Here is a 26,880-nt window from a genome sequence, read left to right on the forward strand (position 1 = left end):
TCCATTGAGAGCCAGCCACACTCTTCTGTCAAACCCGCATCCAATTTGAATCAGTGTGAACCCAGCCTTACAAGTAGCTTGCTGGGGATCTTGAGCCGGGAGTGATCAGGCAATAAAATCCCAACACCCTGGTTGTACTAAAGTCGACTTCAGCATAACCAGCCTGCCCCTAGAGGGATCGAAATTTAGCTGAATTTCAATCCCATCTATGGCCGACTTAAAGAAAAAGGTAAGTATACAGATCTTTTTTACACAGAGTAGGCCGAATAGGTAGGGGAAAGGAACATTTTTAAGGTTAGTGTAAGGCTTGAATTCCACCTTAAGAAAAACGAAACAGTGTAACAGTGCAGTAACAACGCATCACACCATCTTTCACTACCCCTATACAATGGATATCCACCTGCAGCTTGTTACCATGCAGACTGGTGGCCCTTATGGTAAACTTAAAATGGTTGTAAACCCTTACATATAGACAAAATGAATAGTGCGCTAACCTAATATATCAATAAACATGACTTTTGGTGATTAACACATATCAAAATAAGTGCAAAACATATGAAATCTTGTGATTAAGTCCGTGTGGATCAATTAAACAAAAATTGGAAAAAAACACAAGTCTCTCAAAAGATGTGGGGTGTAAAAAAGGTGTTCTGTGCCGAATAAACGTGCCACTCTATAGAAATGATCGTGTTCCCGAATAGGATCCTGGATATTTGTCAAGGTGGCCCCTTACCGCAGAAAACCTTTACGGAAAGCTTCCAAGTAATGGACTTTCTATGTCGTTGGTATGATGACACTTTATGGTAAAGGTGGGTGCTTACCAGAAATCAGGGAGACTTGAGCATGGACTGCTATAAACCGGGAATTCCACGAGGAAGCCTGGAAGCTGGTCCGCTTTGCAATGGTGAGATGCCGGCAATGTAAGGAGCAGGTTCCACGAAGCAGGTACCCACTCTATGCTCGATAAGACGGCCGTGCACGCTGATGCTCCTTTCTGTCTCTCTTCCGGCCTCAGTTTGAGTGTACCGCGCTCGCTACCACTGGTCATGTGATGACCCAGCGGCGCCCCACCCACCTACCCAAAGCGTAGGAAGCTGTAGGTGTAGGCTTCCTATGCTTTGCCAGCTGGGTCATCACGTGACCAGTGGTAGCGAGCGCGGTCATTCCAAGTGTCATCATACCAACGACATAGAAAGTCCATTACTTGGAAGCTTTCCGTAAAGGTTTTCTGCGGTAAGGGGCCACCTTGACAAATATCCAGGATCCTATTCGGGAACACGATCATTTCTATAGAGTGGCACGTTTATTTGGCACAGAACACCTTTTTTACACCCCACATCTTTTGAGAGACTTGTGTTTTTTTCCAATTTTTGTTTAATTGATCCACATGGACTTAATCACAAGATTTCATATGTTTTGCACTTATTTTGATATGTGTTAATCACCAAAAGTCATGTTTATTGATATATTAGGTTAGCGCACTATTTTCTATTCTTCTACATTTAATTTTTCCAGTGCTGCTTTCCGCTTTCAGCACTCATAATTTGCACACCTTTCACTTTCACCATTATTAAACACTTACATATGCCAGTGAAGTGATTGGCCTCAGGGGAAACAGAGATGTCACAAATCCTCCTACATAAGTTGTATCTGTCCATCTGCAGTCTTCGCTTCTCTACAGCCGTTCTAAGTGCTTAATTTATAAAGCTTGTCTGAAAGTTCAGAATAAAAAAGGGTGGAGAGATGTAATTACACACTGAAGTGTGCAGTGAGGAAAGCTCTGAGAGCTGGTTGGAGGGAAGAGACACACACCGCTCCACACAGCTGTGGCTGTCAATCTACTGGAGGTCCCTCTCCTGTCACCATTTTTCTCTTGGTGTCAGGAATGCTTCATGCTGCTAGAGGAACGAAGAAGCAGGTAGAAATAACACTAAGTGCTCTTAATTGAGGCAAGTACACACTATAGAGCAGTGATGGCAAACCTTGGCACCCCAGATGTGCTGGAACTACATTTCCCATGATGCTCATGCACTCTGCAATGTAGTTGAGCATCATGGGAAATGTAGTTCCAAAGCATCTGGGGTGTCAAGGTTCGCTATCACTGCTATAGAGGGATATGCTTAGGCATATCGGAGGTTTAAAGCCACTTTAACACACATGTAGCTCAATTCACTATGCTTACACAACACAGGATATGTACTACGTATTTTCAAAAAGTGTCAGTTATTTGCAACTCCAAGACCAAAAGGATTTGAAAATAGGTCACATGGCGAAATTAGAAAGCCTTATCCTTGTGTTAAAGCGTTGTGAAATGAGCCTACTGTTATTCTTTTTTTTTTCCCACCTTTCCACCTATAAAAAACAAAAAAAAAAAAAAAAAATACATTGTACATGTATAATAATAAAACATACCAGCTGTTTTAAAATAATATAGAAGGGTGGAGTACAAAGATGTACAATATTTTATAGTGTAAAGAAGTTACATATATCTTACTCTCTTTTTATTTTGATGATGGGATTATACCTTTTAAAATAGTCTCATGGAAGAGCTGGCCTTTGTTGCTTGGGGGAGACATTGCATTTAGGTATTAGACCAATGCCCCAACTAATGCACTTAATACACAATGGAACTGAACTGAATACAGCTGCTTAATGTGTTCTTGTCAGCACATGAAATCACTACCACCAATAAATCACTATTAGCCAGCTGAGGCACTTTTGAGCGTATGCTACATGAGGCTAGAGGCATTTTTTTTTTCAGATTAGTGTGTCAAACGATGAGTATGATAATCTCTAAACAGAATCATAAAGACAGAGGACTGTAGATCATGGCTGGCATTTTAGAAAACTAGCTAATATGTCCATCAAAAAAGTTGTGTCTGGTGGGCTGAATCACCACCTGGCATTGTATATTTCTTGGAAAATCCATTGGCAATTCTCCCTGTCTTTCTGCCCAACTTTCCAGTCATATTGTTACATTCGCTCACATAGAAGGCAAATTAAAAATCCATCAAAGAGTATAGGGCCCACTTGTAATGCCTTGGGTAGGGATCATGGAACTCACAGAGGTTGGCTCACCTGGGTTCCAAAGATACAGGCCTGAGGCTTTAATAGTATACCGAAGGCTCCATATAGAAAAAGTGTATGGTATATCAACATATGGCAGAAAATATTTATCTCTTCCTACTGCTGAACATCTGTAATGAACTGCAGGACCAGCTTCTATGCACCCATTCCAAGCCAGCTCAAATAAGAGTCTTTCCTAGACGGTAGAGTGTATTGTGTATTGGGTTACAACTTCTGCTCCGGGACTCTCAAACCCTCCTTGGTGCATATGTGTGCACGCAGCACCAGGAATGGTCACACTGGAACAAATATGTTGAGTACACTTCAGTTTTCAGGGGTAATCATTTGCAGAACATTAAGGCTGGGTTCACACTAGTCGCGGAGCGGCTCACAGCAGGGGGTCCCAATTCACTGTTTTAGGGGCGAATCAGGTCTGAATTTTTGCCAGTTTTCAGACCTGAACCCAAACCAAAGACGTACAGTACCCTTCTGCAGTGCGCTCCGCGGCCGCCCCCCGGAGATGTGTGAACCGGCTCCATTGAGAGCCGGTCACACTCTCCTGTCATGCGAATTGGATACAGGGGAAACCCGCATCCAATTCACACAAGTGTGAATCCAGCCTAAGTGACAGACTCCAGGGTAGCTTTATTCCTGAGCAAGCGTTGCGGATTGTAATAATGTTTGATAACAAGGCAGGAGGCCTCTCAGACTGGTGCAGAGAGATCGCTACGCTCACACAGAGTGGTCCTTTTCTGCTTTAGGATGCCGGGTCCTTATATTTTTAGCTGGCCCTGGGAAGAAATGCAATGGCTGCAAACAGACATTTCAATTTATGGGTTTGCTCATTATTTAATATTTCGGTATTCCTTTTGTGTAAACCTCAATTAGTCCTTGAGACCTAGTTATTCCAGAAAGGCAAAAAAAGATGGAGAGAAAAAGTGTGCCATGGAAGAAGTGTCACACTGGTATATAACCCATAACAACAATTGTCTGCTGCACATAATTAGGACAGCCAAGAATGGCACAAGTACTATTGCCCTTGAGTACTAGTTATCTCTGGAAGCCTTGCTGCCTTCTAGGACCAGGGATGTCCTAGGACCACTGAAACAAATAAAACAGAGGGCGCAAGGCCTACTGTATTATCCTACACATTTTAATAACAATTTGTGATAAAAAGGAACTACTCACAAACATAAGTTAGTAGCGCTCATCAAGCCACACGTCTGTGCCTAAGCGTTTCCAGACTGAACAATCTGTATAACCCATGCTCTATGTCCAATTCGGTTTCTTCAGGTCTCATTCACACAGGCATATGTGTATGTGATCAGCACAGGGCCAATCAGCACTGTCCAGACAGAGGGTCAGGGGCCCTGCATCCTCATAGGACAGCCAGTGCAGTATGAAAACTCCTCCTATAAGCTTTAACCAGGCATTGATAGAAGTCACAAGACTGCTATATACTGCTTATGAGAAAATGTATTTAGCAGTTTAGATTTACTAAAATAATTGCATTTCCATGTTCTGTGTACTGTGGGAGACCAGATCTAGTGAATGCAGGGTCCTAAGTTTAGTAACACGTTACTAAACTGTGAAAATTGCTAGGTTTACCTTAATTTATGCAGTGGAAGCTGTTAAATGGCTAGTATATGGAAATGTTTAAATTGGTATGCTGTAAAAAGCTGTAAAGAGAGTTACATTTGCAGTCTTTAACATCTAATATACAGTAATAATGTGCACATAATGAGAAATATTAGTATAAAAACATGCCTTTGGTGTTTTGGTTGAGCCATGTTCCTTTTCATCATACAGTGATAATGTATAGTATAGTATAAAAGAAGTGAACGTAATACGAATATATAATATTCAGCTAATTTTCTATGACCTACGTTATCTGCAGCATTGACATCAACTCCTGAGCGCAGTAAAAGTCTGATCAGTCTCTCATTCTGTTTGCTCTTAGAAATCTGTAACAGGATACATACACATTAAAAGCATATTCACTGTGTTGGTGGCAAAGTGTACATTGATTTTAGAAGGAAGACCACAAATAGGGTTAGGATTTTTCAAACAATTATTCCACAAACTTTCAATCCCATGAATATAGAAAAGTGTCTCTTGATAAACATTTGTTACAGAAGATCTAAATATATTTTTTCGTCTTGAAAGAAGTGATTGTAGTCATATTAGTGCACAGACAACAAGACAATGGAGTACTGTCTGTGATACTTTTACATGAACAGTGACATTTTCAGGACAAGCTTTCGTCCACATTTTGGACCTAAAAGAATTGAAACATCCTGAAATCTTGTCCTGAAAATCTAACGGAGAATGCGAAAAAAAACAAAAAGGACCCAAAAAACCCCACAGTATCACGGATAGTATTCAGTGGTTTCATCTTACATGGATGATATACCATCTTGCTTTTTGTTATTGTAGCCGTATTAGTGCACTTACAACCATGAACAGTACTCAATGGATGATATACAAAATGCAACAGATACCTGAAGATTATGGCATGGTTGTACTAGATATACTTTTTTCTTCAAGGAGAAGAATAAACATTTATTTGGATGCAAATTTCATGTTCTACCAATCCATTTTTCAAATCGCTGCTCTTCCTTCATTTTCCTACATTAGGGGTCCCATAATATAAATTTAGGTACCTGCTACTTAAAATGGTTCTAAAAGGAAAAAACATTTTTTTTTTTTTTTTTACCTTAATGTATTTTCTGAATTAGGGTGAACACCTTTCATGTGTCTATGTCTTAAGACGCATGTATCGGATGCCATATTTACAAGATGTGTGGTATAGTGAAGGTATAGGTTGTGTGTGGCCATACATTGTAGTTAGGAAGAGTGAACGTTCACTGTGAACAAGTGCTGGAATGACTTAACCAAGAAGCTTTTTTAATACATAGAAGTATTCTATACCTCTAGGTAAACCCCTCATGGCTGGATCCTTGCTTGAATGTAGCAGGCAATGTCCACACTTGGCAGAGATTTGTCTGAATATGGCTACCATTGGTTCAGAAACAACCCTTTAACAATACCTTTCTTATACTCACCATGATAACATATCCAATAAGCATAACCGGCATCAGGATTATAATCAACAAGTAGTCCAGAAAATTGAACCTTTTTCTTACAGCATAGTGCAAACATGTCCTTTCCTTCTATAATCAGATAAGAAGAAATGGCTTTCAGTTGAAATGTCAGCATGTCACCTTCAGTTACCATTTAATGTAATCCAAATGTATGTTTGATTTGTGGTTAACACTAGTATTGACACTGGAAAAGTGTAGCCAAGAGACTGAGGGTTTGTAAAGGTATGTTATAACAAATGAGGGGAAAGGGATTGTTCATATCAAAGTACACTGGTAATCTAACAGCAGAACTACCTAAATGCAAACAAAATTATTTGGCGATCAGAAATAATCTTTCACTAATCTGTCAGGTTGTGGGAAGTTCCAAGGCTGCAGAAAGATTAGAAGAGCTCAGTGTTTTAGAGGGATCTGGTTCTAGCACCAGTATTCCATTGGAAAAAGGTTTCCATATAAGCGAAAGAAAATTAAATTAAGGTATCACTAAGTGCAGCAATCGAAATAAAAACAATCAAATCGAAAGCTCCAGTAAAAAAAAAAAAAAAAATCATCATCATCATATTCTTCCACCTTGCAATGTTGCAAAGTATTTAGCACCCCTTGCCCTGGGCTAGCTAAACTTGGTATATATCTCTGCTGGAGCAGCTGAGCTGCAAATTTACTTTTAGGTCTGATCGGGTTTGTCCCTAAACCTGGTGGCCAGTTACTGGATTATTAATAGTTATCGGACCTTAGCCAATCCCTGGGAGGCTAGCACAGAAGATGTGGCTGGGGAGAAGATAAATATTTGAGTATCTGAATAGAGCAATCTTCCCCTGGGGCTTTCCCCCCTTGGATGGGGCCTGTGTATGTGTTCCAAAGAGCTCCTGCTACTGGGCCTCAGTATGAGCTATGGGTTGATGGCCTAAAGATGACTTGCTTGGCTGAAGAGGTGGGGGCCATTCTTCTGGAAGGTGAGACAGTTGAAGTTGCTGCAAAGGAATGACTGTTCTTATAGGGTCTTAGATGTAATGGCTGCCCCCTCTTATTCAGTGCAATTTTTGAGGCTGTTACTATAGGACTCAATACTACTGGCACCAAGATATTTTTCAGGAAGCAGTCTTGTGAAATCCACATGTCTTTGTGGTATCCTGTACCCTCAAACCTCCTCCCTTCATTTTGTTCCAAACCTGCAATAAAACCTTAAAAAGCTTAGACTGAGCATGAATTTGTTGAAGCACTAGGACTTGATACAGGGCTGGCAGCCTCTGAACAGGTAAGAGGGACTCTTTATTTTTCCAGCAGCCCCTGGGGGGTAAGTGCTACAGTATCAATATATTCCAAAGGCAACAGAAAATCAATATTAAAAACAGGACCCTAATGATATGAGATAAAATGATTAAAGCAGAATTGTATGCAGATATAAAAATACCTTAATTTAACCTAGGTGTTCATTAAAAAAAAAAAGTGCATTGGGTTTTAAATCGTTCCTCAGACTGACTTTATATAGGACACCTATTGTTCCCGGTACCATAGGACTGGGGGGGGGGGGGGCAGAGCTGCAAGCCAATAAGGTGTTAATACATTGCACAAGCAGCAAGCTGATTGTAGGGGAGAGAACAGCACTGAGGAAAGTAGTTACTACACTCTACCTCATGGTTCTTCCTTCAGCTCAGCACTGCCAATGTGTCATAATAGGAAAATTTCAGTGCTAAGTAGGATCCAGAAAAGCGAGCTCCCCCCAAAGAGCGTTTCAGGATAATATTCACATTCATTATAAAGGAAAATGAAGATGGAGCTGGAGTTAGCTTGCTTTAATTCCACCACATGAACACCCACAAATTGGGCTTCAGTCTGGGGTGAACCTACAGTCAGCAGAAACAGGAAAAAAAGATGTCCTTTTACAGCACAAGGCAGCCATGAATCAATATGGGAGCAAGTGTTCCTTGCACTTGGTCCCCTAGATCATCCCAATTATGCAGAGTTACCAAGTGTTTCATATTTATATTAAGATGAAAAAAGAATAGTATATGATCCGGTTAGTCCAAATCTACCAGAAAAAAAAAAAAAAGGTCAGCTGCCACATTTTTTCTGCACAAATGTTTGAACAAAACAAAATACTCGGAACAGACATCTTGCAACAGGAATAAAATCATTAATCATCATGTACTTTACAATGCATTTGATTATGGCAGTTTAATAAGGTTTCTACTTCCAGAAAACAACATACTTACATTATTTCTGAGGTTTACATCTGCTTTCATAGATAGTAAGTAACTGACCATTTTGATATGACCGCGCCGACAGGCACATATCAGTGGAGTGTCACCACCAAAATTATCCTTCACATTCAGATTTTTGGGATCTTCTGCCAGCAGGAGCTCGACCTCATCTAGGTAATTGCCATATGCAGCTTGACAAATTGGCTGGTAAAAAAAAGTAAAGTAAAGTTAAATATTCATCAAAAACACTAACCTAATAGCATTATAATATTTTATGATGATGAGTGGCTGAATATGTTTTTTTCCATTCCTTGCAATTTGCAGTCAAGGATCAGACATCCTAAACATTGCTGGCCAACCTCTGCACAGCACAACTTAAGAAGCAGCTTCAAGAACAAAATTCATTTTTTCCCCTTTTTTAGACAGGCTCTTCTAAGACATGATGACAAGACACACAGAAGAGGAAATCATTACATATGTGGATGGCAGTTATAGGGAGAAGGACAACACTATAGGTTGTTTGCCACTATAGATAATACAACACCAATGCCCAAAAAGTTCTACATTACAAAACAAAATGCAAGGATTTGCAAATCTCATAAACCCATATTTTATTCCTAATAGAAAACATATCAAATGTTTAAACTAAGAAAATGTACAATTTTAGGGAAGAAAATATGGTAATTTTCAACTAGTGTAACTAACAAGGAAGAGGTGGAAGAATATTTTGCAATTAAATAGGTTAATTGGTAACAGGTCAGTAACATGATTGGGTATAAAAAGAGCATCTTAGAGAGTCAGTGTCTCAGAATTAAAGATGGGCAAAAGGTTCTCCAATCTGAAAAGCTGCATCTAAAAATTGAACAAATTTCAGAATAATGTGTTTCAACAAAAAATTGCAGAGACTTTAGATATATCGGCATCTGCAGTACATAATTTCAACAAGAGAGACTCAAAGAATCTAGAGAAATCTCTGTGCGCATGGGACAAGGCTGAAACTCAATATTGGATGCCCATGATCTTCGGGCCCTCAGACGGCACTGCATTAAAAACAGGCAAGATTCTGTGATGGACATCACTGCATGGGCTCAGGAATGCTTCCAAAAATCACTGTCTGAACCCAATTCACTGTGCCATTAAAAAATGCAAGGTATGCTCTATCATGCAAAGAAGCCGCCATATCTGAACATGTTCTAGAAATGCCATCGTCATCCCTGGGCCAAAGCGCATTTGAAATGGTTTGTTGCAAAGTGGAAGAATATTCTGCAGTCAGACGAATTTAAATTTGACATTCTTTTTGGAAACCATGGGTGTTGCTTCCTCCGGACTAAAGAAGAGAGGAAACCTCCAGCTTGTTATCAGAGGTCAGTTCAAATTCCCGCATCACTTCCCATTTCTGATTGCCCTACAGGTCTGGAGTATATAAAACTACTTATTAAACATTTGATCTTCCTATTTGTAGGAGACTATAAAAAAGGGACACCAAAGAGGGTTTATCCTATTTGCTATGACCTCTGCTATGTCCCCCCCACTACACCACCCCCTTCTTTCGTTGCTCGTGTGCATTTTTGGTTGTTGAAAGATCAGAGAATGGCAAGGATTGTTCACTGCTCTGCTTTGTAATGTTCTTTCCTTACTAATCAGAAAACTTTCAATACAAATAATTGAAACAGAAAATCCTGCATCTCTGATGGCATGGGGGTGCATTAGTGCATATAGAATGGTCAGCTTTCACATCTAGAAAGGCACCATCAATGCTGAAAGATAGATCTAGATTTTAAAACAGAATATGCTCCCATCCAGATGACAAATTTTACAGGAAAGGCTTTGTATATTTTTTAGGTCAATGTTACTGCATCTATGACAACAACATGGCTTTGTAGTAGAAGAGTCAGGGTGCTTTAAATAGTCTGCTTGCAGTCCAGACCTTTCACGAATTGAAAATATTTAATCTTGAAACAAAAAAAATATAACCAGACTCAGGACTATTGAGCAGTTAGACTCCCATATCAAGCAAGAATTGGACAACATTCCTCTCCTAAAATTCCAGCAACTGGTCTCCCCAGTTCCCAGATGTTTACAGAGTGTTGTTAAAAGAAGAAGGAAAGCTACACATGGCCCTGTCTAGACTTTTGAGATGTGTTGCTGCCATCAATTTCAAAATTACCTTATTTTTTTTTCTTTCTTAAAATGGTTCAGTTTAAACATTTGATATGTTTTCCATTTTCAATTGTGAATAAAATATGGGTTTATGGGATTTGCAAGTCATAGCATTCTGTTTTTATGTAGATTTTACACAGTGCTCCAACTGGAATAGGGGTTATAGAATATATCAGTTTCTCCATTTGCGGTATTTGGGAAGAGGTGCCCATAATAACTAAATAAAATTGTACTTACCACCAGGTGATCACAACTCAAATCTAAATTCCAGCCTAACCTTCCAACCTTGCAAAGTTATGCCCCATACACACGTGCAGATTGTCGGCCGAAAAGATTCGGCCGACGACCGATCGGCCAATTGTAGGCTTGTTAGTATGATGCTTCCGACAGCCGACAGCGCACTTTCGGCCGAACAGAATCTGTCGTGCAAGCATTCAAATTTTTGTAGGCCGACACCAGAACGGCCGATTGTTCGCCAGTCAGTACAGAATTCGGCCGACAGACAGCAGATTTGCAAGACTGGGCATGCTCAGAAAAGAAAAAACACAGGGAAAGTTAACCATCACATGACATCACTTCTGCAGTCGGCGGACAAAATTCGTGTGCAGTCTTTTGCACTTTTCAGTGGACACGACTGCCCGGGGACAAAAGACGGCCGATTGGTCGGCCAACGATCGTTACGTGTGTACGAGGCATTATACAGGCCCCTCTCCTGCACTAAAATGGCTTACTGTGATTTCACTGCGCACTGAACTTCTCAGAGTATGCATTAGAACCTGCAGCAAGTCAGATACAGCTCACCATTTACCCTTTCATCCCCAGCCTGACTGTCCCTGAGCCTCCCCAGTTATTGGATTTCAATTATATCAAGGAGGCTCAGCGTCACATATGGGTGTTAGCTGAGTGGGTTGCAAATATAATCTACCTGGTAATTTCCACTTTTCCAAACTGACACCCATCCATCAAGGCATTTTGATATTTGCATAAATACTCACAAGGGCCAGGCCATTGCTTACATCGGGGCTAAGGGCTCTTAAGACAAGTCCTAAAGCAGATGTTTCCAGGTGGCAATTACAGCAACCTGGCAGCCTCTGTCACAAGCCATGATCTTCCGGCATTGCATAGAGAAACAGAGACCCAATTATAACATTACTGGGGGGTAAATTAAGGCAATGAAAACAGAAAAGTTTTATTTAAAAATGACATTAGCATGTTGGTGAGGGGGGAGAAAAGGGAACTAGGGAAGGCAAAACATAAGTGGATTAAACATAAAGTTTTAAAGAGGAGCTCCAGGCTCCTTCGAAAAAAAAATGAAGAGTCAGCAGCTACAAATACTGTAGCTGCTTACTTATTAGGGAACTTACCTGTCTAGGCATCCAGCGGTGTCATCACTGGAGCAGATTCTTCAATCAGGTATCTGGTGCTGGCGCCGCCATCTTGACTAAGAAACCAGCACTGAAGCCTTGCTGTAAGAAACCACAGGGCCAGCCTGACATGCCCCCCACCCAAATAAATACAGTTTGCTATGCTTCAGTTATGAATGAGCCCAGTGAGTGATGGTACCAATCACTCATTGTGTTCATTCAGGAGAGGAAGGGGTTGGTCTTCCCCCACTCTCCATCCTAAAGAATCCTATTTTGTGCTTGCACCTGCCAGCGGGAAGGAGAGAAGGGAAGCCAGGAGGTACTTCCGGAGTAGGGGGAAACACACAGGGGAGCCTGGCAGGTGAAATCTTATGGTGCACAGGGAGTTTGATCAGTGTGTGTGTGTGTGTGTGTGTGTGGCAATTAATGGAACCGATCCCCTGTATGGCTCTCTCTGCAGAAGCTGAAAGCCAGCAGAATTGAGAGGAGAAGAAGCCAGCCTTAGCTGCTGCAGAGAGAGTCATACGGGGGTCAGTTTTAGTAATTCTCTCCCCCCCCCCCCCCGATCACCCTCCCTGCCCACATTTAATTCACCTTGCTGCCTGGGCCTTCCTGCTGACCTGGGCCCGTACAGAAGGACTGGCGATATCCTCTTATCTACAGCCCCGCTTGCAAATTCACAGCCTGGTTTTTTACTGCGCAAAGTGTCCAGAAAGGCTGTGAGGAAAGGAAGGTGGCTGAACTTCCAGCTCAGTTCGCTGAAGTGGGATCCAGTACAGGTAAAAACTAGGTTTCCCCCCAAAAGGTGCCAAATGTGGCAGCGGAGGGAGGGAGGAGGCAGACAAGCGCAGCTTTCCCTTTTGGGTGGAGCTCGACTTTAATTTAGTTCACACTGGGTGTGCAATGGAAAGTAAGGCAGCTCATCCATACCTTGATTTAAAACTAACTCAGAGATGGCCATCTCTTTGGCAGCCCTGACTGTGGCTACCATGGTCATATGTCAACCAGTTAAACCGCACAATAGGCCCATATAATGGAGTGAGGTCTTCAATGACCAGCCTGAATTTTCACTGTACAAGAAGTGTAATGGAGAATAGGCAGAGTGGCCCTCTCCCTTTTCATTTGGAGATGAGTTTAGGAGCCATAGCTCCAAAATTACCTTCATTGGGATATGTGGCTTGTGCAAAAAAATGTACAACAAATGTAAGCAACTGACTTTTTTTTTCAGTGCAATGTTAACAGATTTTATTTAGGTTGTCTTTTTTTTTTTTGATAATCAGGACAGAGGGCTGGGGAATAGCTTTCTGCACCTGCTGTGACCTATCCCTCTCACATGCAGAGACATTTGATATTTAAAGTGAGTGCATCTTTACAGTACTAACCATAAATTATAAATGGAAAATTGCTTTAATATTTCAATGTTCCACTTAGTACACAACACATTGGTGGAGCGTAGCAGGAGTATCAATAGAGAACAGCATCTCATACTTGCTTCCGGATGATATTTTTTTACCTATATTGTGTAATTCTAATATTTGACATAGTGATCTGACATAATTCAATAAAGCAATTACAACACTTTTCTGGCTGTATGGCTCTATGAAAAATACCTGAGCCCATTCAGCAAAGCATTATTTTGGTAAGCAATAAAAAAAACAAAAAAACAAAAAAAGGAGGGTGCAAATGCCTAATGCATCATCTCAAGTGCTTTATTAAAAGATAAAAATCATACTAGCAAACCATATAGGAATGTTAGCGTAAAAAGGTAACAGAGTCCAGCAAACAACCCTCCAACCTCATAGAATGGCATGGATGGCAAAACCCACTGACATGTTTCGGAGGACTGGCCCCCTTCCTCAGAGCAATGTCTCCACCCTCTGTTTTTTGTTGTTTGTACAGTACAGAATTCCCCATCTGGGGAGGGCTGCATCGCTATCATCATTCAATTTGATCTGACAGCAATTAGCATATTTGTACAGTTTATGGCAAGCTTCCCTGTGAATTCTGAGCGCTAAAGTGTCAAGTTTACATTGGTCCATTGTTCTGGTAAGAGTTCAGACACATGCAACACATTTAAGGCATTCTTAATACTTCTACTTGGGGCCCATTCACACTGGAACATGGGGCAGAAAAAGTGTTCCATGAGCATTTCCCACACCACACATGAATGCACTGCCCTTGCGAGATGCATGTGGTTGGCAATTGGTATTGACACCTTAAAACGCGTCTTGCAAAAGCACTGTCTGTACCATGATATGGCGCGATTTGCAAAAGTAGTGCTTGCACGTTCCAGTGCATTTTGTAGGCCCATTAAATGAATGTACGGGTATGCGCATATTCCAAATGAGAACTGGCCCTAAAAGCCTCCAAAATTACCACCACCAGAGGTATTTAACACCAACTCCAATTTGGCATAGGTCCAAGAGTAATGAAAAGAGAATTCTAAGTGTTTAACTGTATTATAGAGTAAACAGTAGTTTATTTGCTTCATTGGTTACTAGGATGCAGATGACCAATGAAGCAGGCTGGACACGGACAGTGGGCAGAGCCTGGTGGGGAATGCAATGTCAAGCGGCAGCTGCCAAAGCCAGCAGAATATTAGCATGCATAAAGAAAGGGATGTATTCCAGAGATAAGACTATAATCCTTCCACTTTATAAAACTCTGGTCTGACCACATCTGGAGTATTCTGTCCAGTTCTGGTCGCCAGTCCTCAGGAGGGATGTGTTGGAGCTGGAGAGGATCCAGAGAAGGGCAACTAAACTAATTAGGGGATTGGAGGACCTTAATTATGAAGAGCGTCTGCAATCGCTTGATTTATTCTCCCTGGAGAAGAGACACCTGAGAGGGGACATGATAGCAATTTATAAATATCTCAATGGGGATCTCGACATAGAAAAAAAGCTATTCAGTCGTAGAGAGTGAATGAGGACTCGAGGGCATACATTGCGATTAGAGGAGAAGCATTTTAACCTCAGGCAACGTGGGGGGTGTTAGAGCTACAAGATTGTGGAATTCTCTACCACAAAAGGTGGTTTCTGCGGGAAGTATGGTGGCTTTCAAAAGACTCTTAGACGTACATCTCAAGGATCAGAACATTCAGGGATATGTGAGATGATTACGTCCACACACACCTACACAGGTTGAACTGGATGGACTATTGTCTTTATTCAACCTCAACTACTATGAAACTATGAGTTTCCCAATAAGTATGCCTGCCTTATGGTTAACAGCAGAAAGCAATGGGCAACTATGATATTCGCACACAAACATCAAGTCTGTTGTGTCTGTTGGTGGGAAGAGCCTAAAAGAACTGAAAAGACCAGTTCTCTATCAGGTCTATCATGATGGACAGCATGGAATCAACATATTCTATACATACTTGTCAATATGTTGGCAAAAATCCATTTGTGGTTATATAGTTCTTAAGTGTGAATAAGGTGCAAACAACTGTGTTTTTGCGATATTACTTTTTTTTTTTTTTTCAATTTGGTAAAAGTTGCTATTTTTTTAATTTAAGAATTAGTAAACCATACTATCAGAATTTCACAATGAAAAGCCGGTATAGTTGATTACTTGTTCGAGGAAATGAACCCAAAAAACAAAAAAAAGGAAGAAGAAGGCTACAAGGTGGAGTTTGGCCTACACCTGTACAATAGTGGTAAAAATGATTTGTCCATTTGTAAAATATGTCCATGTGACAGTTTACTGAAGAAAAATGTGGAGATACAGGGCGTGCATTGTTTCAATGGGCGACTCTTCCAGCATGGGTGTGACACTTGAAAATAAATGTCATCTCAACAGCCACAAGTATTCAAGTGTAACGCCTTACTCATAGGTTCATACTGGCTTTTCCTGATTTACCAGGGAAACCAAGATTCGATAGTAGATAAGTTGTTGATATGTATTTTTAACACGATAAGGTATTTGCTAAAATCTTGCAGAGCCCCTTACCTGAGCCTATCAGACATATCCCATGGGAGTCCCATGTGAGTACCACTGCTTTATCCCACTGGAATATTTAAGAGTATTATATTTTATATTCTTCTTTCATGTGAGCATATCAAAACACATGCCCTTTTTTAGGCTCTTTCACACAAGTCTCATTCGGCAGGCAATTTCAACACCAGTTGGAGGTCTTCATCCACTAGAAATGTAAGGGTCAACCAAGTGCAATGGTTCAATATTAAGCATCAAGTTACACTGTGATGACCCAACCACGGCATGCAAGATAGCTCTACAGCAGCTAAAACAATATGGGCATTGGATGTTTTGCTGCATCCACCAAAGGAGTCTTCCTCGAAACCATGTCCACCATCTAAGTTGGGTCGGTGAGCGTTCATAGAACATAAAAAAAAAAAAAAAATAGCCAAAGCCAGCTACTTACATTGATAATAAACAGAGTATCGGGCACATACTAAGTACACAATGGACCATTTCCTCGTGTATCTGATGAGATACACAAAGACTTACCTTGTGCAATATCACTAATTCAAAAAACAGTTCCAGGGCTTAGCTACATTTCTGGATTCTAAATTATACTGTCAAAGTTTATAATATAAAGTACGCTTAACTTATGAGGATTCTGCAACTCTATTGTGTGAATCAAGATTTTGCTTACATAAATGCAGTAGTTTATAGGTTCTAATCAAAAGCAAACTTAAAGCAGAGTTCTACCCGCATATAAGACTGTGCGCCATCTAGTTAATCCATGCATCTTAGAAACATATTGTCTTTTTTTTGTGGCCACGGCTGATGGGGGTCTTCTGGACTGGATCTGGACCGCATCTGTCACACTCCTTTCTTGTGCGTGTACTTTATCTTTATGTTACTTTTTGATTAAAGCCATTAACAAACTATAAATGCACTCTCCACCTGTGGCTATCCTGCGAAAGTAATGTAGGGGCTAGTCTCTGTTCAAATGTCATATGGAAAGTCTAACATGGCAGTCTCTATATCCCTAATTTTCATTCCGCCAGATTCCACAGGTGCCACTGTCTCGATGCACTGATCAGCAGCTGCAGATCAATAAAAATGTTCCAAAATGTCCCTTTGACATGTTGGAACAGGAGGACCCAGACACTGATTCCTGTGGAACCGGCTGAACTTTAATCAGTGTATGGCCAATTTTTTACTCAGTAGTGTCTCTAAATGCATTGTCCTCATCTTTCATGTGGCGGTCTCTTTGGTAATACAGTAGTGTTAGGCACGGTTCACATCTACGCAGCTTCAAAAGTGCGTGACAGCCGACATCCTGCACAAGTTCATTGCGGCTTGCTTGCTACTTCATTAACAGAAGTCAATGTAGGTCGCGATGAAGTCACCCCAAAGTAGTGAAGGAACCTTTCTCTAAGTTGCTGCGATTCAGTTGCACCTAATAGAAGGGTTCCCTTGCAGTTAATAGGGTGCGACTTGTCATGTGACTTTGAACTCCTAAGTCGCCTAACAAGTTGCAGCAGTATGAACTGAGCCTAACACTGAAGATTTTTGTAATGTTGCAGGTCACACATCATTTTCATAGACTGTTCATCCTATTTTCAAAATGGTTGGTGAAGTCAAATCGATGTTCATTTTTGAGCACAGGTAGAAGAATGGAAATTTTTGCTTGCAAGAACAAATATCCAACACTGAATGTGGTTTTCAGTCAAAAAAATTATACATACAGTAATTCAAATTTTTTTATATGTCTGCAATTTCATTTCAGATCATTCAGGCTATTCAGGTCTGGAAGAAATGTGAAGGGCTTGTGAGCAAAATTAGTTGACTGATGGCAAGAACGAATGCTCTGATGAATGATTTTGCTATGAATGCTTAAACGAAAATCGAACTGTATATGGGCAGCTTAATGCTGTGTACATGGTCATGTATTGAGGCAGTACATACAGTGGCGTAGCGTGGGTTGTGAGCACCCGGGGCAAGGCAAGTAATTTGCGCCCCCTAACCTGTGGATTTTAGCACTCGAGTCTCTTCCACTAGATTAGTTGCCCTGCTAAGTGTCCAGCGTGCCCCCTTCCAATGCGGAATGACCAGCGTGCCCCCTTTCAATGCGGAATGACCAGCGTGCCCCCTTTCAATGCTGGATGACCAGCGTGCCCCCTTTCAATGCTGGATGACCAGCGTGCCCCCTTTCAATGCTGATTGACCAGCAGGCCCCCTTTCAATGCTGAATGACCAGCGTGCCCCCTTTCAATACGGAATGACCAGCGTGCCCCCTTTCAATGCGGAATGACCAGCGTACCCCCTTTTAATGCGGAATGGCCAGCGTGCCCCCTTTCAATACGGAATGACCAGCGTGCTCCCTTTCAATGCAGAATGACCAGCGTGCTCCCTTCAATGCAGAGAGACCAGTGTGCCCCCTTTCATTGCAGAATGACCAGTGTGCCCCCTTTCAATACAGAGAGACTTACCTGCAGCGGCGGCTTCTCCTCAGTTCCCCCGCGTCTCCTCGAGTCCTCCCGCCTCCTGCTCGGCAGCTCGGCCAATGAGGAAGCGGATCCTGCTTCCTGATTGGCTTGGAGGAGCGAAATCTGTGACAGCGCCAGACTGCTGACTCTGCTCGCTCGCTGCTAAACTGACTGAGCGAACTGTTATGTCAGAGTCAGACAGAGTGCATAGGCGTGCGCAGCCTATGGCATTAGGGTGTGCACCTCAACCACATGTGCATGTGTATATATATATATATATATGAATATATACACACACACTTTTATAAATAAATGTAAACAAACATTTAAGCGGTATTAAAACATTTTTAATTAAACAATTATCAATGTATACCATAGATCCCATTTAGAGCAGGGTCCCCATAGATCCCCTTTAGAGCAGGGTCCTTATAGATCCCCCTTTACAGCAGGGTCCCCCATAGATCCCCTATAGAGCAGGCCAGGGTCCCCATAGATGCCCCTTTAGAGCAGGGTCCCCATAGATCACCTTTTAGAGCAGGGACCCCATAGATCCCCCTTTAGAGAATGGTCTCCATATAATCTATGGGGACATTTCTCTAAAGTGGGGGATCTATGGGGGACCCTGCTCTAAAGGGGGATCTATGGGGACTCTGGCCTGCTCTAAAGGGGATCTATGGGGACCCTGGCCTCCTCTAAAGGGGATCTATGGGGACCCTGCTCTAAAGGGGGATCTATGGGGACCCTGGCCTGCTCTAAAGGGGATCTATGGGGACCTTGGCCTCCTCTAAAGGGGATCTATGGGGATCCTGCTCTAAAGGGGGATCTATGGGGACCCTGGCCTCCTCTAAAGGGGATCTATGGGGATCCTGCTCTAAAGGGGGGATCTATGGCATAGATCCCATTTAGAGCAGGGTCCCTATAGATCCCCCATTAGAGCAGGCCAGGGCAGGTTCCCCATATAGATCTCCCCCCTTACAGCAGGCCAGGGTGAGGTGAGGTCCGGACCCTGGCCTGCTGTAGGGGGGGGATCTATATGGGGGACCCCAGAGTGACCTAACCTCACCCTGGCCTGCTGTAAGGGGGGATAGATCTTTTCAGTTTTCAGTGTTCTTCTCACACACTCCTACCTTTTTTTTTCACCTGTCCCAGACCCCATCACAGCAGGCTAGGTTTTCTCCTCGAGTCCCCCTAGGATTTCCTCCTGCAGTACCGTCTCACCGTCGTCTCCACTGGCTCTCTCCTCTCTGGCCTCTCATCTGCCACTGCTGCCAGGTTCTTCTGCTCCTGCCTGGCCTGGTGGTTCTCTCCCGCGCTCAGCGCTGCGCTGGGCGGCCGCTGCAGGGGTTAGTCCCTCCCCCAGATAGGCCAGGCGTGCAGGAACTGTCTCTCCAAACACCCCCCCCCCCTCCCCCACAGTGGGCGACCTGGCGGCTCGGATCGGATTCGGGAACCGAGCTGCACAGCCACAGCCAGCACTGTGACTGCAGTGAGAGAGTGAGTGAGCCAGGGCAGAGAGCTGGGCGGCGGCAGCCAGCCTAAGACAGTGTGAGTGACAACTGAACGGACATGAAACTGCAGAATGCCGAGCAGATCATGCGCCCCCCCCCAGATGTTGCGCCCGGTGCGGCCGGCCCCCCCTGCACCCCCCACGCTACGCCACTGAGTACATATGATGCCTAGAGCAGTGTTTCTTAACCTTTTTCCAGTCGGGGTGCCCTTGAAAAGTATTTTCAGTCTTGAGGTACCCCTGTCCAAGGTTCAGTTCACGTTACTGTAGGTCGCGGAACACGCAAAAAAAAAAAAAAAAAAAAGAAAAGAATCGGGATCGTTTCTTTCCTGCTTCAGCTGCCCCCCAGACCCCTCCCCCCCCTTTTCTTACCTGAACACAATCGTTTCACCAATGAGCACAAGCCCAGCGGCTCCACGGCTCCAGCCACTGTCTCGGGTCCTCATTGGATAGATTGATTTAGCTCCCGATGCTGTCAATCAAAACCAGTGAGACGGGAGACGGGGGCGAGGCCAAGTCCTGCTGTCTGTGTCAGTGTACACAGTAGTAGGACTAGTGGGTGCCCCCATGGAAAGCGGCTCTCCGTGGGGGCACCCGATGAAGAGGAGGAGTCAGAAGCAAGGCCAGGGCACCCCAGAGGAGGAGGATCGGGGCTGCTCTGTGAAAAACCTTTGAACAGAGCAGGTAAGTATAACATGTTGGTAATTTTTTTTTCTTAAAAACGAACCATTACCATCACTTGAAGTTCGCTCTCTGCTGACGTCACAGAACATCCACCAGGTTCCTGGACTCAGGAGAGATGCTGAGAGGCTGAGCCAGCCACTTCCTGCCCCTCCACATCCCTGGACTCCAGTAAGCGAGGAGCGGGCAGAGCAGAGAGCTGCTGACTGACGGTCAGCAGCTCTCTGCTCGGGGAGCTGTCAGAACCGAGCGATCGGTGGTGTTTGATCGCTCGGTTCTCAGTGTAGAGGCGCCAGGGGACAGATGCAGCATTGGACTGATGCTGCATCCCTCTAGGTAAGTATGTATATGGAAAAGGAGAACCAAATCCTTACTTCTCGTTTAAACCGGTATAAAATCCAAAAACTAAAATGTAAAGTATTGCAGCTTACCAATTTTTAGAGAAGGTGGCTGTATTTGTGTATTTTTCTTTTCTGTTCTTATTTTCACCTGGTGATCTGGCCAGTGACACACTTCTTGTCTTAGGCCGAGTTCACAGATGTGCAGCCGCGGGTTCCAGCCTGGGGTCCGCTGCGTCCCTGTTCACCGGTTTAGGTCCGAATTTTTGCCTGAATTTGCACCTGAACCGGACCCAAAAACACACAGGACCCTTTTGGAATCTGCAGCCACTCCGGACATGTGTGAGCCAGCTCTATTAAGAACCGGTCATGCGAATTGGATGCGGTGAAAACCGTATCCAATTCGCACCCATGTGAATTCTAGATAAAAGAAGCAACAGCAGCAGCATTATAAGTCTGGGGAAGGGGTAGTTAGGTGCTGTAGCAGACAAAGGCTAGGTTCACACATGTCCGGCTGCGGTACGGCTTTATTCACCGGTTCAGGTGTGATTCAGTTTTGAATTTTTGCTGGAATTCACACCTAAAATCGGACCCAAAGATCGCACAGAACCCTTTTCGAAAATGGACCACGGCTGTCCTGCACATGTGTGAACCGGCTCCATTGAAAGACAGTCCGGTTCACGTGTTATGTGAATCAGATGCGGTAAAAAACCCATCCGATTCACATATGTGAACCGAGTGTTAGATGGATTAGACTAACAAATGAAAGTTGAACTCCTGCTAACCCTTTTTTAACCATTAAAGCACACATTTTGTTTTTTTGTGATAAAGGTTTTAGATAATAAAATCTGATTTTGCCAAGTACCCCTGTCAGTGTCAAATGGTCATTTACAATCCTCTAAGACAGAGGTCTCCAAACTTAATAAAAAAGGGCCCGTTTACTGTCCTTTAAACCTTTAGGGGGGCAGAAATGTGCCCAGTGGGAGTAAACCATGCCGATCTTTGGTGTTTGGGGGAGAAATAGTTGGTGTCAGTTGGAGGAATAGTGCCCCATTTTTGCTGTCAGTGGTGTGATCAATGTTGTGTTTATTTTTTTTTTTTTATGTTGTGTTTATTTTTAACAGAACTTTATATGAAGTGTACAAAGTGATCATGTCACTGCACTTGCTGTGTGACGACATGCGGGCCATGCAGAGCAGTGCATTATTATGGAAACAGGTTGCATTTGTAGAATCCTCCTAGGTAGGTGCTAGAGAGTGCATCATTTTTGGGTTTCCCTGTTTGACAGAGGGACTGTCAGGCAAATGTAGGTACCCTCTGTCTAACAAGGAGCAGTAATCCATTGATAAGGTCTGCTCACTGTGATCAGTTGCTGCTCATGTTGTCTGCCTGCCTGTTTCACACTGAAAGAAAATAGAAAAGGGGTATATTGGACAGTGGGAGGAAACCTGAAAAATGTGAGCATGGGTGTAGATACAGCCCTGGCCATTGGCAGAGGAAAGTGCCTCAAGGCATGCTGGGTGACTATTTATACCAGGAGAGCAGGTGTGCACACGTGCGCTCTTGGTATAAATACCAATGGTATAAATACCAAGCTCGTCGGCTAGGAGCCTGTTCTGTAAGTTCCATCCCTTTAAGCTAGTAAAGTCAGTGGACGGGTGCCAGCTAAAGGGGATACTGGCTAGTTTCCCAAAGAATCAGTTCACTGAGTTGGAGTCTCCCACTAATTCCTTCTCCTATCCAAGTTCTACCAATAAATAAATAAAACAAATCCCCTAGACTGGTCATTGGATAATGAGCATATGAGTGTGCACCTGGTTGAGTGAAAGCAACTGGCTGTAAGATAATCAGAGGGAGACCCAAGGAAATCTATATTCAGCGACCCTTACAGGGGCAGTGCTACACATTATTGCTCAGTGTAAAGCCAGCCATAGACTGATTAAAATTCGACCAATTCAGCAGGAACTGGCCGAATTTCAATCCATCTATGGGCAGGCTGGTTGTACTGACATCGATTCACCTCAGTACAATCAGCCTGTTGGACTTTTTTCCGCCTGATCACTGCCAACAGCCATAGACATCAACAGTGATTCTGTACTACATATGTGCACAGCCATCTCGGAAGAAAAGATATTACATGAAGAATTCCAACTGGTTAGAAGAAATTCTAAGGGTCCAGCCTCCCTCCTGTGTTCTACAAAAGGGAAGAGATCCTGATGCCCGAAGGGGGAGGGGGGGTGGTTGCTCTGGGGAACCTACGCTAAAGACTTGCTGGAACCTACAGTATGTTATGCTCTGGAACATGCAATTCTTTGTCAGAGCATCACCAAGTATGGACTTTCCTCTAAGAGACGTTACCTGTGCAGGTAACCTGGGGCAGCCACAGTTAGGAATGGAATGTTATACATGTTTTCCAAGTTACAGTGAACATTGATTAAATTGCTCAGAGCCTGATCTAAAGTTACTCAAGGGGTGCATGTGGGGATTTGGCATATCAAAGAACTTGGGTCATTAACCAGTGTATGGGATATGTGTAACACAACGATAGAGTAGAGTATCTACAAGGAAAAACAACAACCAGTCGTTGGCATATGTTCACCTGTAGAGGGGCGGGGGAGGGGTTGGTGCTTGAACTCCCTCCCTAGCTGTCCCTTTCAGTCGGTCACCATGAGTGGGCTAGCGTTACAAAGATCTTTGGCGTTCATTAGAAGGGTTAAGGGAGCACATGTATGAGGTCCAAGCCAAGTACTCAGCAGGACCCCGTTCTGTTTCTAAGAGTGAGGTAACAGAGGTACGCCAATTGGTGGAGTGGGCAGGAGCTCAGCCTGTCCCTCTGAATTCAATGCATACATCAGTACAAGTGTGTAGGGCCTAAGGTGGAACTCTGTATTTCGGATACTACACACGTGGCTCATCTCGAACTTAGGAGATTGCCTTAAAGTCTGCCTTTTCACATGACTGCGGCTGCCTCCTCGTCCCCGAGAATGCCTTCGGATGAATTATTACCCCACATACATGAGTTAGTGACTCCATTCAATGCCTGGCGTAGTCCAAAGAACCCACCCTGAGAGGAGACCTCTCATGTGACCCTTTCTTGGTGCCTAATGAGAGAAGGAAACATGGGGGACATGACAGACTACCTGTCTACCACTTTATAGACCCATGCATAGTAGAACCTTGTCCATTGACTACTGGGATCTGTAGTTAAAGGTGAGCAGTGCATGTGACAGCAATACACACAGTTCTCATAAACCTAAAGTATGTAAGGGACAGGAAAAGCGCCTGTGTTCGCTGGGGGGGGGGGGGGGGGTTCACATTTTAGGGAAAAAAAAAAAGATGGAAATGCAATCTGATGATTCTGCTAAAAAATAATTGTTTACTACAGCATGCTGGATTTTTTTAATAAAATTGAGAGATTAGTGTAACTTTAATTCTAAATGGCTTTGTTAAACAGGTGAAAACTGGGGTAAAGGTACATTTTGTGCGAAGTGAAGACCACATGAATGTTGTACATTCAGACTTTTCCTCTGCCACAAAGAAAAGCAACACGGATCTGTCACTGATTAAACCTACAACAACAGAAAACCTGCTCCTACAAGTTAACTTGACACTCCCATTGGCACCATGGTCCTAAAGTGTATGTAAAAGTCAAAAGGTTTTTTTTGTTGTTTTTTTTTTTTTTTAAGTTTTAAATACAGAAGAGAATTAAAAACTTGTCAGTTTATTTTTAAAATTTTCCTAAGTCCTGATGGAGAGTTTCCCCCTCAGTTCCAGAGATCCACCAGGAAGTGAAATTAAATCTCTGCAAGGTAAGAGGAATTCCCCTCTTAGATATTTATTACTGGAACAAGTGTCCCCAGTGGATGATTTTCTCATTCTTCTGTTCTGGTGACAACTGTAAAATGTGAGATTTTCTTTTACATTCTGTCTCAATGTCGGACAATGACCACCAGGACAACTATAAAGAGTTAACCTCACTAATGGGGACACAGACAGCAATAAAAGTTCTAGATTTTGCCAATCTCCAGTCTAAAGCGAAGCAATATGCTATACATATGGATAGACTGGCATTAGTCAAGTCTTTAGAAACCGTCACTTATATTGATACGGTCATGGTTTATTCTTATGCACACAGATGCAGAGGGCTGTACACCACCAAAATTCAGTGTATGGCTCCATGCACAATGACTTTAAAATCACTGCTTCTACAGGAGTTTTGTGCTCCACCTGTAGAAGCAGCTCAATGTTCTCCTATGTGTCCATGCACATTAGGACAATTACAGGCATATTTTAAGCTCAAGGCTTAGAGGCAAGAAAAAAAAAAACCTTCTGGTTTGCGTTTCTGAATGGAGCTTTCTGTCAGAATAAAACACAAAATGCTCCTAAACTTGTCTAAACTATGTACAAAAAATGCTCTATGTGCCCTTTCACTAGGGCACCTTAATGTTACGGATTTGGCTTGCTCAACGGAGGAATCGCTCTGTTGATCCCCACTGAGCAGGCAAATAACAGGTCCGTGTCTGCTCACTGTGCACGGACACAGTCTCGCTCTCTTCTATGGGGGAATCGGATGTAAACGGGCACCTGTCCATTTCCTTCTGATCCTATCCAAACCGCCAGGCGGATGGAAAATGGGACCACCATCCCTCTGGTTTTTGCCGGCAGGATCGGATCAGAAAGAAGTAGGCGTCAGCGGACATGCGCTGCTCCATAGACAAGACTGGAGGGTCTGATCAGGTATGTCCGAAAAACTGAAAGACGGACCTGTTCAGGCAGCCCGTGTGAAAGAACCCTAAATAAGCATGTTTTTTTCTGCCAAGGGAACATGGATCCCATTTCTCCATCTGGGAGTAAGCCTAGGTTCACACTGAGGCCGGCATTTTCAGTCCAACTTCGGAGGCGATTTCACAGACATCTATGCGGGTTCCTGCTCAGAAGTCTATTGGAAATCGCCCCCCAAAGTCACCAAAAGTAGTACAGAAACTGCTTTTAGGAATCAGTACGCCCTGCAAAGTCGCCATCGCACCGATTCGGATTGTGCCATTGACGGCAAGTGGCTCCGATTTGACATGTCAAATCGCATGCCAAAACAGACCAATATGAACATGTACTCAAAGGTGTTTGCAAACAGCCGCAGCTAGTAGCCTGTACAAATCAATGAAAGGCTGACAGGTGCACGTCTGTGTGGATACAGGGAGTGATATTCGGTCCTGAATGTAAACTGATGCTCATCAGTCCCTGTACACATGCATCCATTGGCCGTGGCATCAGTCAGCCAGTCATTGATTTGTACAGGCTGCTGGCCGCAGAATTACATAAACACCTGTGACTCCAGGGCAGAAATATGCTGAATTCTGGTGGTGTACAGCCCTCTGTATTGGTGTACATAAGCCCTTAAACAAAAGAGTATTAGATATAATGTACAAACAGCACATCTCAAACCTAATAGCTGAAACTGCGTTTTGCTTTCATTTAAAAAACACACCAACCTCAGAGTATAAGATCCCCATGTCTACAGCGCGTCAAACGGTCTTCCAGCTATATGGATCTCCTCAATTGGCCATCAACTGCTTTTAAAAAGGAAAACGTAGAAAAAAAGAAAAATTGTGAAAGATGAAGTAAGCTCCTCTCACAGCATGTCAGTACCTAGGTGGAAGTGTGAAATATCCTGTCGTGAATGTATTGCGGACGATAATGCCCAACCCAGAAGTGTTGTGTTACTCAATAACAAGACAGGACTAGCACAAGTTACAACACGGGCCTCTCCCATTCATTGCTCACAGACATTGCCAGCAGCATGTGGAGCTGTCCTGGAAGGGAAATATGACAAATAATAGAGAACATATAATAATCATATCCTATGGTAGATGTCACAACAGGAAACCATATACCTTATATGAACATTGCTTCTCTGTGCTTCCACAGGTAGGCTGCTGCTTTCACGGCCACCTAAAACTGACTGATTGCTCCATCTATGGTCAGCTGCTGCTTCTTCACCGCTTGTAACCTTGTCCACTTATGTTGTTCTTAAGGCCCCTTTCACACAAGGGAGTCCGTC

At 43.1% G+C, this 26,880-nt stretch overlaps 1 protein-coding gene across 1 annotated transcript in view; it reads right to left on the reverse strand.

Annotated features, from left to right (window-relative positions):
• ANKRD22 (ankyrin repeat domain 22) overlaps window positions 1-26,514 on the reverse strand; it is a 30,590-nt gene extending 4,076 nt beyond the window's left edge. The window contains exons 1-4 of the mRNA XM_082266842.1: window positions 26,312-26,514; window positions 8,381-8,572; window positions 6,132-6,239; window positions 4,953-5,030 (exon numbers count right to left, since the gene is read on the reverse strand). Coding sequence (XP_082122968.1) covers window positions 4,953-5,030; window positions 6,132-6,239; window positions 8,381-8,572; window positions 26,312-26,332 — 399 coding nt within the window. The 5' untranslated portion in view covers window positions 26,333-26,514. The remainder of the gene's footprint in view (window positions 1-4,952; window positions 5,031-6,131; window positions 6,240-8,380; window positions 8,573-26,311) is intronic.
• Window positions 26,515-26,880: the final 366 nt, after the last annotated feature.

The sequence above is a fragment of the Pelophylax lessonae genome, assembly GCF_965119305.1.
Source record: "Pelophylax lessonae genome assembly, chromosome: 9".
NCBI classification, from domain to species: domain Eukaryota; kingdom Metazoa; phylum Chordata; class Amphibia; order Anura; family Ranidae; genus Pelophylax; species Pelophylax lessonae.